Here is a 14,848-nt window from a genome sequence, read left to right as displayed (position 1 = left end):
CAATTCATATATTTCTGATAAAACATATAATGCAATGTTTGTCAAATAAATATTATCTTATAACTAATCTAATACGGCCTCCACATTAGAAGAGACACTCTTTGAGCAGCACATGGTGTTGAAATGAAGTGTAATAAAGTTACGAGATGAATAATACAGGTAAATAATATAATCAATTCATATTTAACTAACAGATTTGTTACACATTCATCTTATATTGAGATGTAAACTATATGTATGACATACACATATAGACTAAATAAATATTAGTACATTTTAAAATATACAGGGAAGTGGTAATAACTGGAAAATACTTTAATTTTTTGTCACTACTGCAGTGCCCATTCAAAACGTGTGGAGTCAATCGGATGAACAGTTCAATCAAAGGACAGAATTACTGTAGATCTGCAGATATGGAATGACATTTCCATTGCAGAAGGGCTCAAACACCCTTATTAAAATAATAAATAATACCTTTTCATCACATGGACTGTGACAGCAGGAGGAGGCAGGGCGATTTCTGGGGATCAGGGAACAATTTATTGTTTGAAATCAATAGTCTTACATCATGATGGTGATCGATAAGCCTCTTTGGCTCTGCCAGTAGAGAAGCTCCTGTCTGGTATTTCATTACTGAATAATCTTGAATCAGTTATTCATTACATGCTCAAACTTATATGCCTTACGAAATGACTCAAGGAAGGAAGGGATCTGCAGCAGCCCAGTAAAGCATACTTTTGCTGCTGTATTCTCTAAAATATTGTAAAACATAATCTAACGGATACAGGAGGGAATCTTGGCACGTATTCGTCGATGTACACCTGATAACCCAGCTGTTCCAGATGTTTCAGAGTCAAGGTTTTCTGTTCCAGGTGAAAAGGCTGGTGGCGATAGCACAGATGTTTTATCAGGGGGAACTGACTCTCAGCGTCAGCATTGCTTTGTACATCAGCCACAGGGGAGCAATGTCTCATATCACTTTCTCACTCTGTCACTTTTATATTATGACTTCATTTTTCATGTTGTTCCTTTTCTCATCCGCTCATTTACTCTGTCATTCATGCCGAAATAAAAAAAAAACTGGTCCATGCCCTTAGTGGACACCAGCCAGCCGTAATGATGAGCTTGAGTGCAGTGGTGGAAGAATTTTTTGTCGGGTTACAAGCCAAACAATATGTTGTATTTCATAATCTTGTGTGTTTTTCTTGAGGTACATTTTTTTTAAACTGAAAAGTAACTGGTAACTACAGCTGTCAGATAAATTACGAAAATGTATTTCCATTTTAATTTTAGTGGAATATATGTATAAAGTAATAAAAACGTACCTGAAAAGTGTTCTTAAATACTGTGTTTGTGTAAATGTACTTACTTTCCACCACTGTAATTATTATTTATGTACCTTACTAACTAGTTAAGGAACCTTTTATTGAATTAGATGTATTCCCTTACTCTTAAAAGCAATCATTAAAATCCTTGTTTGCTAATAACAAAGAAGACATACAGCAGTGCACACACAATGCTCTGCGTCTGTGTGCCTCATCATTTTAACACCACCTTCACACTTCTGAAAGGACACATCCTGTGCATAGCCGCAAGCTCAGTCATCCATCTCCCCGTCTCCTCCTCAGCACAGGTTAGGCACATGCTCCCTGATATATATATATATACATATAGGCTTAAAGGTGGATCAGAAAAGCTTGGCAGCCAAGGTGATATGAGGCAGATGAGGCGGCGGGCACATCTGTGTGGGACACAGGGAGTCTAGTCAATTTGGGAGATGCTTTGTCTGCTTTAAAAAACAGATGGGAAAGTTGTACCGGGGACACTTATATAACTAGAAACCTCTCATTGCTTCTCAAACGGACTGTAATGTAAAGTAATCATTTTTAAAAAGGCACGTTATCATTGCTCCTACTTATTCATTGTTCCTCTTTATTGTTGTATATTTGTCATCTTTTCATATCAATTTGATCTTTTTCAAGCGCTCTCATTTAGGCTCAACATCTGTGAACAATGCGTGTATAAGTTACTAAATGATAAAATGCTTTACAAAACTAAAACGGAATAAAACTAAAATAAAAAACTATTTAAAACACATAACTGAATTATATTGTTACACTAGTTCACAAGGCCGCCCTAATACTACGTAAGGGGAAACTGTATGCTAAGGAGTTAATTGTTATTAGTTTATATAAAAGGGCAGCAGGTGAGAATCATTGCACCTCGGTTCCTGTGTGGAACTTTCCAAGAAGGTGATAGTAACCCTGGGGAGGGAGTGTTTGCAGCTGCAAAGGGCTTCTCAACTTTGTTTACTGGCAGCGTAATTCTATCCATCCTTTCCATTGAAGTATTAGCTTAAAACCAAAACACTGACACTGTATCTCACAGAGGGAACTACAGCAGAACCACAACAGACTGTGGGAGGAAAGGTCAACTGTCAGAAAACATTTATTGGCCAATCACAGAAGTGGTAATACAATAACAGGATTAGAGATGCCACCTTGCACTCAACATGCCAAGAGAAAATAAAGTGAGTGAGTCACTAAGTGTAACAATACCTCCATTGATTCAGATCATAGTGTTGAAAAGGGCAAACCCAGTAAAGATGAGGAAGAACCAGAAGTACAACAACATTTCACACAGCATGACGCAAGAGAAAGCCCTTTATACCAGTTAGAAAGATTTCCGCTGGCAATTACAATGCCACATTGTTCATGTCGTCTGTTCTCAGACCCAAATGTCACCCGTGTGTATTTCTTGTATTTCTGTTTTCATTCTTTCCTTACACGCCTCCAGTATGTGACTGTATGTCAATATCTCTGAGAACCTATTCACTCTAACGGCCATCGGATAACACTACTCTGACTATATTTTAGCAGCAACTTTAATTTCATACAGAAAAACACTGGACACTAATAATATCAGCTATATATATCAGTTATTTTGAGTAATTTATTTGGATTTATTTTGAAAGTGAGAATGTGATCCTACGAGTGCTGGAGTTGATGCAGTAAACCATTTAAAAGTAAGCCAATGAGTGAGACTAGTGCTCTACTGTTGTTTAGAGCTTTACAGGGTCATTGTTGAGGTGAAGGAGAGAAACCTTATATTTAGCCATATGTTGGCCAAAATGTGATTTTGGCCAAAAATTGTAATATCTAAACATCTGCATGGACTGTCGTGATATTGTGTTAAATCAGAGTCCTCAGAGGATGCATACTATTGACTTTGGCGATCTTCTGACTGACAGGTGAACATTAGTGTCTTTAAGTGAAATGTCTCTACATTGCCATGACATTGACATCGGAAATCATGAAACAAGCGCGACCTGGCTACACACCAGGTGATTGTTGAACTACTAATCATTTGGTACACTCCCCGAGGATTCTCGTGTTGCATCTCCTTCCCCTGTCCATCCCTTCCTTGGTCGAGCATGAAGCAGAACTAACCTTATGTGGAGAAAGCAGTGTGAAAACTAGGCTACCTCTCTGGATCTGCAAACCGCCATGGCCCTGTGTGCACCCACTCACGCACACCTTTTCCAGGACAGGGTAGCTTGCACAGTTGCACTCCAGGAGGATATTAAATATGCAGCCCCTTGCCTCTTGGCCTGTGGGGTAGGGAGACCTGGGGATAATTACTGAACTGGGAGTGAAAATGGGTGTGTGTATATTATGCATGTGGGTTTTGTTTGTTATGCATGAGTGTGTGTCAGGGTTGTGTTGACGTAGCAGCAGTCTTGTTCAGACTTGTCATTAAGAAGAATGAGGTAAAACAACACTTAACATATCCCTCTTTAACACTGCATCTGCGTCCTAATATCCCTGCTGCATAGGGAAATATATTAACCCAAATGCATTTTAGCTTCATTGCCTTTATCCGCACCGCGAGAATAGACTTCTCTCTTTCTGCTCAACTCTGTCTGGCAGCTACAAGAAGACATTCATATTAAATTTCCTCATTTGTAAAACAGTGTCATTGTCGCGTACCCAAATCATACATACACACTCGCATCACATTGACTAACTAAGGAAACTCACAAGTTTCTGCAGCAAGGCTTAGACTGGTTTGCCACATTCCCTCTGTGTCACAGATTTGTCACAGTGCCGAGTGTCCTCAGCAGACGCTTCTCTCTCCCTCTGTATCTCTGTGGTGAGGTCACATCCCTATAATCTTCTCTCTGGATGACCCTGGTTTGGAGCACTCCCTGTGTGGGAGGGAAAAAGGTGAGTAAGAGAAATAATTTGATGGGAGGTTGCGCTGGTCATGCTTTGGTTGTTCTCCAAACACACTACAGACCTAAGTTCAGTTTCAAACGCTGTCTTTTGTATTCAGCATGATTTATTAGCGAAGCTCAGGCCGAGTCAGTGCATCAACATAGATTTTTGTTGATCTGACGAGTGTGGTTTCCACTAGATGGTCCATTTTAGATCTGAGGCTCAGTAGTCAATGAAAGTAGTCTTTAGAAATGTTGCTGCTTAATCAATGGTACAATTTCCTTTTCCAACCTCTGCAGACTTTGCGGTGTCTGATAATCTGACCTCTACATCCTCAACTTTACTGATGGTAATGTTATTAACAAGACATTTACCGCTAATGGCTTGTATTTAAGAGTTTTCATCCATCACTTTGGTCTCAAGGGATCTAGACCGGGAGGCAGGCTATTTCAGGGATTGCTCTGATAAGAGTTTACATTTTTCGTTTGCCCTTTAATTTACTACGCTCTTACAGCTGAATTATTTGGCTGCTGAAGTTGAAATGCCTTTCCTCTGGCCTGTCTCCTGCCCTCTCTTACCTCCACCACAGCAGGGCGTCTCTGCTTTTAGTCCCTCTCTCCTCAAAGGCCAAGGTAGGCGTGCAAGCAGTCACCTGTCAAGATTAATTCAAGGTTTATGGCCGCTGATTGGCTACAGGGAATAATCCTGCTCACCACTGGCCTGGGACACAGCCTCCACAGTGACCTTGTGATGGATTTTACACCGACTCTGGGACAGGAATAATAGGTGTGGCACACCTACACACCCACAACTGTGCAGCCTTCTTAATCGCCAGGACTATGATGAGACCCTATTGTACTCAGCAGATTATATCTTCAGTGGCTCAATGCTTCAGAGGTCTCCAGTTGTCTCTCAGACAGGCTCATTGACCATGCATGGTGTGCTCTGTAAAACAAGTAATACATTGTGGTCTTCTTGTAGCCTTGAGCGTTGAAGGATTGAAGCACACTGTATAGAAATGGAGAGACGGTGAAGTGTGACAGAGGTTTTAAAAATGTAGCAATTCAATCTCAAACTCTCTCGTCTCCCTCCTTCACTGTCTCTCTCTGTAATGCATGTCATGACCTGAAGAGAAAGAACAAAAACATCTGCCCCAGAGATCGAAGTAGCTCTGACCCCATTTCTTTTTCGAAATGCTGACATGACATTTCATGAAGACTTCGGAGAAAGTAGCCAGAAAGTGAAATGGGCCGTGAACAAATATCATCAGTAAATGCCATCGCTAGTTGGGATATTTTAGTCGTTTCTGAAATGCAATTTATTGTCTCAAATGGATTCGCCCCGCTTTGACACATTGAAATGGCGTTTCTCACACTGACCTTCTTCCTCGGACATTGTTAAAGCACTATTTCACTTTGATGGAGCGTTTTAACTTTCAGCATGTAGTTCAGGGGCAACTGCTAACTTTAGCTCCACTGGTCACCGTCACATCCGGGCCTTTGATATACCTTTTAACATTGCAAATTAAAAAGAGGCCAAGTGAGTGATGCATGGTGTGGAAATACCACCAGGAACTATTTTTCCTTGTTTGTTGTAAGTATAATTGTCAAAATGAAAGTTTAAAGTGTTGTACAAACTACGGATTGAAGGTTATGAGACGGAACCTCTCACAAAAACAAACAGATGGCTTCAGAGTTATTGCACGTTCAGTGCGGTCTTTTGATCGTTTCAGTCTCGACCATCATCAGTGCAGCGATGTACTGATGATGAAGCGTTTGCTGCTTGTTTCACAAAGATTAAAAGATTGAACAAGCAATTCGTCTGAAGCCATCCATATGTTGTATGCACATACGTTCTTTGTATTTGTCACCTAACCAACACACACTCAAATTTTATAAATCGAGCTGTTTTTCAAGGTGACCCTCAAGAGAACTTTATAAACTACAAATTACTGAACAGGACTGTGTCTACAGCCTTGCTGGCAGTGAGGCACAGTGATACTTTGAACTAAATGCTAACATGCTTACAGTGATAATGCTAACATGCTGATGTTCAGCAGGTAATCATTACCATGTCCCCCGTCTTCATTTAGGCTTCATTTACTGGTATGTGCAATAAAAGTATTGCGCAAATTAAAATATTGACCTGATGATGGTACTAAATGAAAAATCAGGGGATCACCAAAGTCTGCAGGATTTATCCTCTGAGGACCTTAAACATGTGCACAAAATGTCATGATAATCCATCCAATATTTGTTGTGATATTTCAGTTTAGATTGACAGGCATTCCTACCCCTAGGAAAAAGAAGGGTATACAGCACCGGGGTATATTCCTTAGACATTACTATGTATTCATCAGTATTTTTCACTGTTTTCTTCTGTTTTTTATTTTCCAGATCCTGGCAATTATCTCCATCCTCTTCATTGTGTTGTCTACCATCGCTTTGTCTCTGAACACCCTTCCAGAGCTGCAGGACACAGATGAGTTTGGTCAATCCACAGACAATCCGCAACTGGCCCATGTGGAAGCTGTGTGTATTGCCTGGTTTACTATGGAGTACCTGCTTCGCTTCCTCTCCTCCCCCAACAAGTGGAAGTTCTTTAAGGGTCCGCTGAATATCATCGACTTGTTGGCCATCTTGCCCTACTATGTCACCATCTTTTTGACAGAATCCAACAAGAGTGTACTGCAATTTCAGAACGTCCGGCGTGTGGTTCAGATTTTCCGGATCATGCGGATCTTGCGTATTCTGAAGCTGGCTCGTCACTCCACAGGTCTTCAGTCTCTGGGCTTCACTCTCAGGAGGAGTTACAATGAGCTGGGCCTGCTTATCCTTTTCTTGGCCATGGGCATCATGATCTTCTCCAGTCTGGTGTTCTTTGCCGAAAAGGATGAAGAGGACACCAAGTTCAAAAGCATCCCAGCTTCTTTCTGGTGGGCTACCATTACTATGACAACAGTAGGCTATGGCGATATCTACCCAAAAACTCTCCTGGGAAAGATAGTTGGAGGATTGTGCTGCATTGCCGGAGTACTGGTGATAGCCCTGCCTATCCCCATTATTGTGAATAACTTCTCTGAGTTCTACAAAGAGCAAAAGAGGCAGGAGAAAGCCATCAAAAGAAGGGAGGCTCTGGAGAGGGCTAAGAGAAATGGCAGCATTGTTTCAATGAACATGAAAGATGCATTTGGCCGCAATGAAGAGCTCATGGATATAATGGTGGAAAAAACTGATGAAAAAACGGAGAAGATGCATGATAACCACGTGACTCCTAGTGTGCAGAAAAGGACACCCAAACTCAGGTCACAGATGAGCCCCAGCAGCCCCACCAAGACCCTCGAATCAAGCTACCAGGAGCAGGCCAAGCCCTCCAGCAGCCCTCAGCATCTTAGCGCACAGAAACTGGAGGAGATGTACAATAACATGGCCAAGGCCCAGTCACATACCAACCTCAACAGCAAGGAAAAGGGGCCGTCGTCCAAAGCGGTTAGGCAGAGAGCAGAAATAGAGATGGGAAGCATCACCGCTGAAGCCATCACAAGCAAAGCAGAAACCGTTGCAGACATGAGAAGCATGTCCAGCATTGACAGCTTCATCAGCTGCACCACTGACCTCCCTGAGAGCTTTCGCTTTTCCCACAGCCCCATCAGCAGCATGCCAGGGAAGGTCAGCACTCACCCCAGCCTGGAGCCCACTTTGGAGAATGAGCATGAAGGATCCCAGGGTACCAATACACCCCAGACAGGACGAGGCACCAAGCTCGGCCCGTATGCTGACAGTACCAGGGCTCTGCGCTTCAACAACCCACTTAAAAGCCACTCTCTCAAGGTCAACTTCAGAGATGGGGAGGATTTAGGGACAGGGGCCCTCTCAGACAGCTCGTCAGTCCAGAGCCCTGAGGAGTCCGTCTATACAACTGCCAGAAGTAGGACACCCAGCAAGAGCCCGGAGAATTTACTGCCCAGCAGCCTCTTCACATTCCATGATGCATCCATCAATAAATTCATCGACGCTGACACAGATGAGGAGGAGCACCTGCATGATGGTTCAGGCATCAATCCCTCCCAAAGACTCCTGAAAAGAGCAAGCCCCAGGTTTCACCCCAGCTTCCAGCAAGGGGCCTTGGAGGGCCTGCAGACGAAGCTGGGGAACAGCACACTGCCGGTAGAAGGGCAGGAGAACCATGTGGCTCAGGAACTACAACCACTTCAGGGAGAGAAGGGTCACTCTAACACTTAAAGATACGAACAGGAGATGAGGAAGCAGAAAGGGAAATTTAAGAAGCACAGGGAATTTAGCAAAACTGAACTTCCCAAAAATATGAAAAGGCACTGAAAACATTTGCGGGAACATTTGAAGAATTTCATTAAAAAATGCTTCTGTCGTGGAAATACCTGTGGACAATGGGAAAGATGTTTGTCCTTTACTCTCAAGCTTTTTCTAAGACTCCTGAATTAATCAATTTAGCAGAAGACTCAAGGAAATGGCAAGGAATGCCCGTCTGATAGTTTTTACTATTTATACATTTATTTTAGTCCAGATAGACATATAATAATTACAGCCTAGTTGTAAGAGTAAAGGATATCATTTTTATAAGCAAAATCCTATTTTCTGACATCACTGGATAAAGCAACTATAGCAAAAGCTGTCCAATTCGTAGCAAACCAGAGAAAGCATTGAAACATGGCACTGCAAGATGGGAAACTCATTCAGCTGTAGTTCATAGAACTTTGTTGTCGTGTGAAGAGGGAACTTACGTGTCTCTTTAAGTTATTAGTTAATGTATAAGTGTATAATTATGGCATTACAAAAGCAACAGTGTGTTGGATAAATGTACAGTTTGCTTCCTTTAACTTCCATCCTCAAAACTGGCCTTAGTTTATGTTGTGTTTTGTATGAGGGAGAAAGAGCCACAGACAGCACATACATACATATACATACATACATACATATATAAATATATATTCACAGTATATTTATTGTTATGTAGCGTTCTTGATCTCTTAAGAGTGACCTTGAGGAGAAAGTATTTGTGTCTAAGTTTATTGTCTTGCTGGTCTATATTCTTTACTGCACAGAACACATTTAGACTCAGAGAGACACTGTGAGGCTGCATCCATTGAGTTCCTTCTTGTCCCCATTGTGCCCGACGGCTGGCAAGAGAGAGCACCTTAACATGATAAGTATCTTTATTGTGAACACAGAAAAAAAACAACTCTTTATCCTTCTTTGTATTGGTGTAATCAGTTTTAATCTGGAGAAAATCTAAAAGTCTTAATGTGTTATTGCAAAACTTTCTCAAAAGGTGTCATCCTTCCTGTTGTAGCTGATAGACTGAACTTCACATAAAATGAGCATCACTATAGCTGGAAGGACAGCACTGTTGAACCTCCAGTTTTGTAGGAGTGTGATTATTGTACATGTACAACTACACAAGCAGAATATTACAAAAAGCACACATTTATTGTACAAGGAAAAGAATGAAAATGTATATTTTTATGATATATTTCTAAAATAATGGACTTTGAGACAAATATATTGTGCTAATCTCGTAGTTTTGAATTTCAATACGTGTACTGCATTATTTTTGATGGAGTTGCATTTGTGAGATAATATACTGTAGTAGACGACTTTGTATTGTTTGCCACTGTCTCCTTGTAAATGTATGTCCCTCTATCCTTTGTGCAATGTGAAGAACCAAAGAATTGTTCTTTCTGATAACTCGTACGGATGATGGTACATTTTACTGCTTTCTCTCAAAAATGTAGGAAATTTAAGCATTCCTTTTTTAGATCTGACATATTTCAGGGAACCATGCTTGCTCAATCGGGTACAAACATGTATGCAGATGAGAGGACTGGCCTCTTCAGAGGAAAGCTGTTGACGGGGAATGAAAAGAGAGTCTGGACGGTAAATGAAGAGGGAACACAGCACTTTTACATCCATCCCGAAAGCTAATTTGATTATTTACACACTGTGAATCTTGGCAAGATGTTTGCTTCCAGGGATCCAAAACATTACGCTCATACGAGTTCACATGACATCTCTTAGAAAACATAAAGCTCAAGCACACAAACAGCATGGAGGTACCTCATATGTCTGTAGGCCGCTGTAGTTCAACCAGAAATCCTGTTCCAGCTTTTCTGTATGCACCCGACCTGGGTGTTGATCATCTGGTGCTCTCGTGCTCTTTGCAAGCATGGTTTTATAGCATTATTAACTTTACAACATAACATGCGAGCATGCTACAAAGCATCTATTTTTAGTGGTGGAACTTTATGCTTAAAGAAATAGAAGTATTTATGCTGTATGGTTGTTTGCAATCATTAGACATAATGCCAGATATATATTTCCGTGCCTTTGCTTTTAACATACGCCTGACCCACACACTGAATCACTGTCTAATGGAGCCCAAATGACTATTAGACAAACTGTACAGAAAATAAACACACAGAGAACTGGGTCATTATGCTGTCAGACTGCGCTGATAGCAGATAATAGCCTGATTACAACTGACATCCCCAATGATTGCTGTAGCGCTTTGCTTCTTCACCTCAAATTCAGCTTCAGCCTAAATCTTTAATACACACAGGATGATCATTCAAAACATTGTCTGTGGGCTGTCTCTTTTAAAGCATTCCTTCAGACAGGACAATCGTCATCACGCTTTGTGAGAAAGTTACGCAGCCAGACCATGCACGCTCATGCACTGGGGTGTGTTTTTCCATTACCAGCACCAGCATTGTGGTTGAGTCTTTTGTGCATAATGACGTTGGGTTGCAACATCCTTTTGAGGATGTGTTCATTTCTGTTAATCTATAAATATCATCCTGGGCATGCAAAAGAAGAGCCTGGGGCAGAAGGAAAGTTTCAGTTACACCAGAGTCGTGGAGGAACAGATCCATGACTCTGGTAAAAGGGGGGCTATGGAAGCTTACGGGAAACTATACAAACAGTCACTGGTGTGTGGGATTTGTAACAGCCAAGCCCTTAACACTGCATGGTAATGATATCAAAATGTCAAAATGACAAATGCTCGTATAACTTTCACTAATGAAGGCATGAGAAACACAAAAATTACTAGATAGATAAAAAGGGCGGGCGTAAAGATTCATTAACATTCATCACACAACAGTCACAACATGCGTCATGGTGGACTAACTTCCAAACAAGCCATAGTCTATTTAAATGGCCACAAGTCTGTCCTTTGTCGGATGAATGTTAACAATGTCAAGATTGCTTTTTAGATATTTCCTTTTTTCTGATCTGCACTTTATTGATTTTTCTGTATTAAATCCTCTGCTTTCTAGTATCCATGCAAATAAAATGTCAACATACAAAGTTTCAAACACTTTCTATATGCACAAGGTATAATATCATTAAGTATCAATCTCATTTTCCTCAAGCACAATAAGCCACACTAGAGGTTTAAGCCAAATACAGACACATAATTTAGTTTTCCGAATCTTCCCCCTTCTTCATGGAACTAATCACCTCTGTTCAGCTCACAGAGGTCCGTATGCTGCCCTTACTGTGTGTGGGGAAGTGGTTTTGTAAAATGTCATACTTTGTACTGGTTGACTTTGTAGAATCCTATCTTTGTGGTTTCCTGTTGTTCAATGCATGTAGCGCTGTTAAACTTTGACTCACAGAACTTGTAAATATCATGGAAGAAGCTATATGAAAATGTCTATGATCAGCATCCTTGAAGCTATTTTCTCCTTTTACTGACTGATGCTTAATAAAAGAAAATAATCCAGTGTTGTTGACTCACTTTGTTAACTGAAATGTGTTTCTATAAAAAAAAAACGCTGAATACACAAGAGGAAATTTAATAAATTGAAATATAAATGAGAGGGAGCAGTGAGATTGTGCAACAATGACTGAGCGTGTGGTTTGTGATGGAACTCTTGTACAACAGCACCCTCTAGTGTGACGTTACGGGCTGCAGTTAAAACATATTTTTATTATCAATTTCTCTTATCAATTATTTTTCCAGGAAAATGTCAAATAAATGTCCACCACCATTTCCCATGTGCAAAAGTGACATTTTACAATGTTTTATTTTGACCGACCAACTGTCCAAAACCCCAAAATAGCCTATTCAACTTCCAGTTATATAAACATACAGACGCAGAAATGACATTTAGTAAACTGGAGCCAGCAAATGTTTTGCATCTTTAGCTCCTGGATAAATGACTTAAATGATTTTCTGTCATTTTTTAGCTGCCTTGTCAGCATTTCCTACTATTGCGATGCAATATAAAGTTTGTGACAAAATGTACAATATGCTGTTTCCATCATGCGTTTGACCTCAAGAGGTGGTCAAGGTACTACAATATTGTACTCAAGTAAAAGTACTGTTACTTTAAAGAAACTTTACTCAAGTAAAAATACTTGGGTAAAAATGTACTTCGGTAAAAGCAAAAAGTAGTTAAGTTAAAATTGATTTTGAGTAAATGAATGATGATATGATATGGTTAAATTATGGAGTCGGCTACAAAATAGATTTCATTAAATGTCAACTTCTACACAAGTGGAACATCAGCAACGAGCCTCCCGATGTCCAAACCAACAGACGGGCAGTCTGTGCATACAACTGCTCATCAATTAGAAACATGCTTTCCTCCGCGTATAGCCTCACAGAATTAACCAGAAGAAAGACAAAACTCAGACAAAAATGATTAACAACAACAAAACGAACTATAGACACAACACAACTTCTTTTAGAACCAACAGTAGAATAAAACATCACCAAAGCACACAACGAGGACATGTAAATGATCCACAGAGAAAGCCACTAACACACATATTACAGCAAAGGAGACACGGCAACGTTTTTAAACACCGCGTAGCGCGCACACGCAACTACGTTGCTTGGTAACCTCGTTGCCGCAACGCAGCGGTTGTTGACGTAGCAGTGTGTTGTGCACTCACCTGAATGGTAGCCTGCAAGTCTTTTGGCACAGCGAGGTCCTCCACAGTCTGCTCCTGTTTCAACTTGTCAACTCGTTCATTCTCAAAGCATAATATAGCCAGTCCAGTCGACCTCTCTAGTCCTCTCTAGTCCCAGTATAACGAGTCCAGTCGACCTCTCTAGTCCCAGTATAACGAATCCAGTCGACTGAAAGGGGTGTTCCATCATTATATTGTATTTTTAATACGGCCAGGTACAATAACGCGTGTTATAACCACAACCCATATGTGAACCTAAATTTGATTGTGCTTGAGGTGGCCCTGGCCTATGACCGGTAATCAATCATTTCCGGAGTGTCACCTGTCTGGTCGTGAAGCTCCGCCCTCTTGCGGCCGCAGACACACCTGCAGCTTCTTCAGTGCAGCTGATGTATCTCCTTTCTTCTGCTCCTTGATTTCTGACACAGTTCATCGGGACTTGTTTGTATGACATTTGTTTTTACTCTGTCACGGATGCGACTTGAAATTAAGAAGTGAAATATTTGTGATGAATAGTTAATAATGTAACCAGGAGAAGAAGAGTACTTATATAATGTGAGAAGCATGTTACTGTATTAGGGATTTCTGCACACGTGCCAAGCAGTTTATCACCTTAACATTTTACTCTGAGTTGGATAATCCACCTCACATCATGGATCAGGAATAACTTTCTTTAGATGAAAGGAATGTCTACATAAGAGGTGACCAGTCATGGATAAAATACTGAACATATGCTTGTGCAAATTAGTTTGCTGTCGTCAATTGTTGCTGGGGTGAAGATCTTACATTACAAGTCAAACACAGCTAAGAGTACGTTAAGTTATGAGTTACCTTTTACATAATACACCATTCAATGTGATCTTTACTCTTACTAAAAGACATGTTTGAGGGAAAAAAATGAAAAAGAAGTTAACCCTATTGTCAGCTCTTTCCAAAAGCTGTAGATGCCTTACCCAAATCAAAATATAGTTATAAGACACTAGTTCTTCATAAAAAAATATTAATTATTAATATTTAAAACATTTCACTTGACTAACAAATGTGTTCCTTAAATCCAAAGGACAGTCTTTATTTTAAAATTACTATCATTTAAAGTATCTATATACCTATTCAGTTACAGCCACCTGACACTAAACACAGAAAATACATTTGAACTGAGTCCTTTGTTCATTTGTTTCTCACCATTATGATTAGGCTTTTGAATGTTAAACAGGCCACAGGAGAAGGCCGCTGCTTTTGCTAAAGGTGTTTGTGCCAAACATTTATCTGAACTGACTTTCCGATAACAAGCTATTGGTAAAATAAAAAAATATGTTAAGTTATATTATGGTTTGCTAACCACAGGGTCCAGATACTGAAGAAAAAAACAAACCTTGAATGTTAGTATGCTGGTAAATGTATACATCTCCCTCAGTTTAATGATTTAACATATGGCGTTGCATGCTGCTTTGACTCTGGATTTGAGTGTTCACTTAATCCCTGCCTCGGCCACTGTTTATGAGCTTGTCATGAATGTGCACGGGTTAGTCGGACGAAGCTCCTTGGTCATCAGACAAAAAGCCTTTTCTATTGGTGGCCACCATCCGTCGGCGTCCTAATCCGGGCACACACAAGTTATATAAAATGACCGTCCTATCCCGCGTCACAGAGAGAAAATCAACTCCTCCAACGCTC

General features: G+C 40.5%; 1 protein-coding gene across 1 annotated transcript in view; it reads left to right on the top strand.

Annotated features, from left to right (window-relative positions):
* Window positions 1-8,458, top strand: part of LOC306715849 (potassium voltage-gated channel subfamily B member 1-like) — a gene marked incomplete at both ends in the record, with an annotated part of 29,366 nt that extends 20,908 nt beyond the window's left edge. The window contains one exon of the mRNA XM_079186328.1: window positions 6,614-8,458. Coding sequence (XP_079042454.1) covers window positions 6,614-8,458 — 1,845 coding nt within the window. The remainder of the gene's footprint in view (window positions 1-6,613) is intronic.
* Window positions 8,459-14,848: the final 6,390 nt, after the last annotated feature.

This window comes from Pholis gunnellus (genome assembly GCF_910591455.1).
Source record: "Pholis gunnellus genome assembly, chromosome: 3".
Classification (NCBI taxonomy): Eukaryota; Metazoa; Chordata; class Actinopteri; order Perciformes; family Pholidae; genus Pholis; species Pholis gunnellus.
Note: the sequence above shows the minus strand (reverse complement) of the source record. Positions and strands in the feature narration are given on the sequence as shown.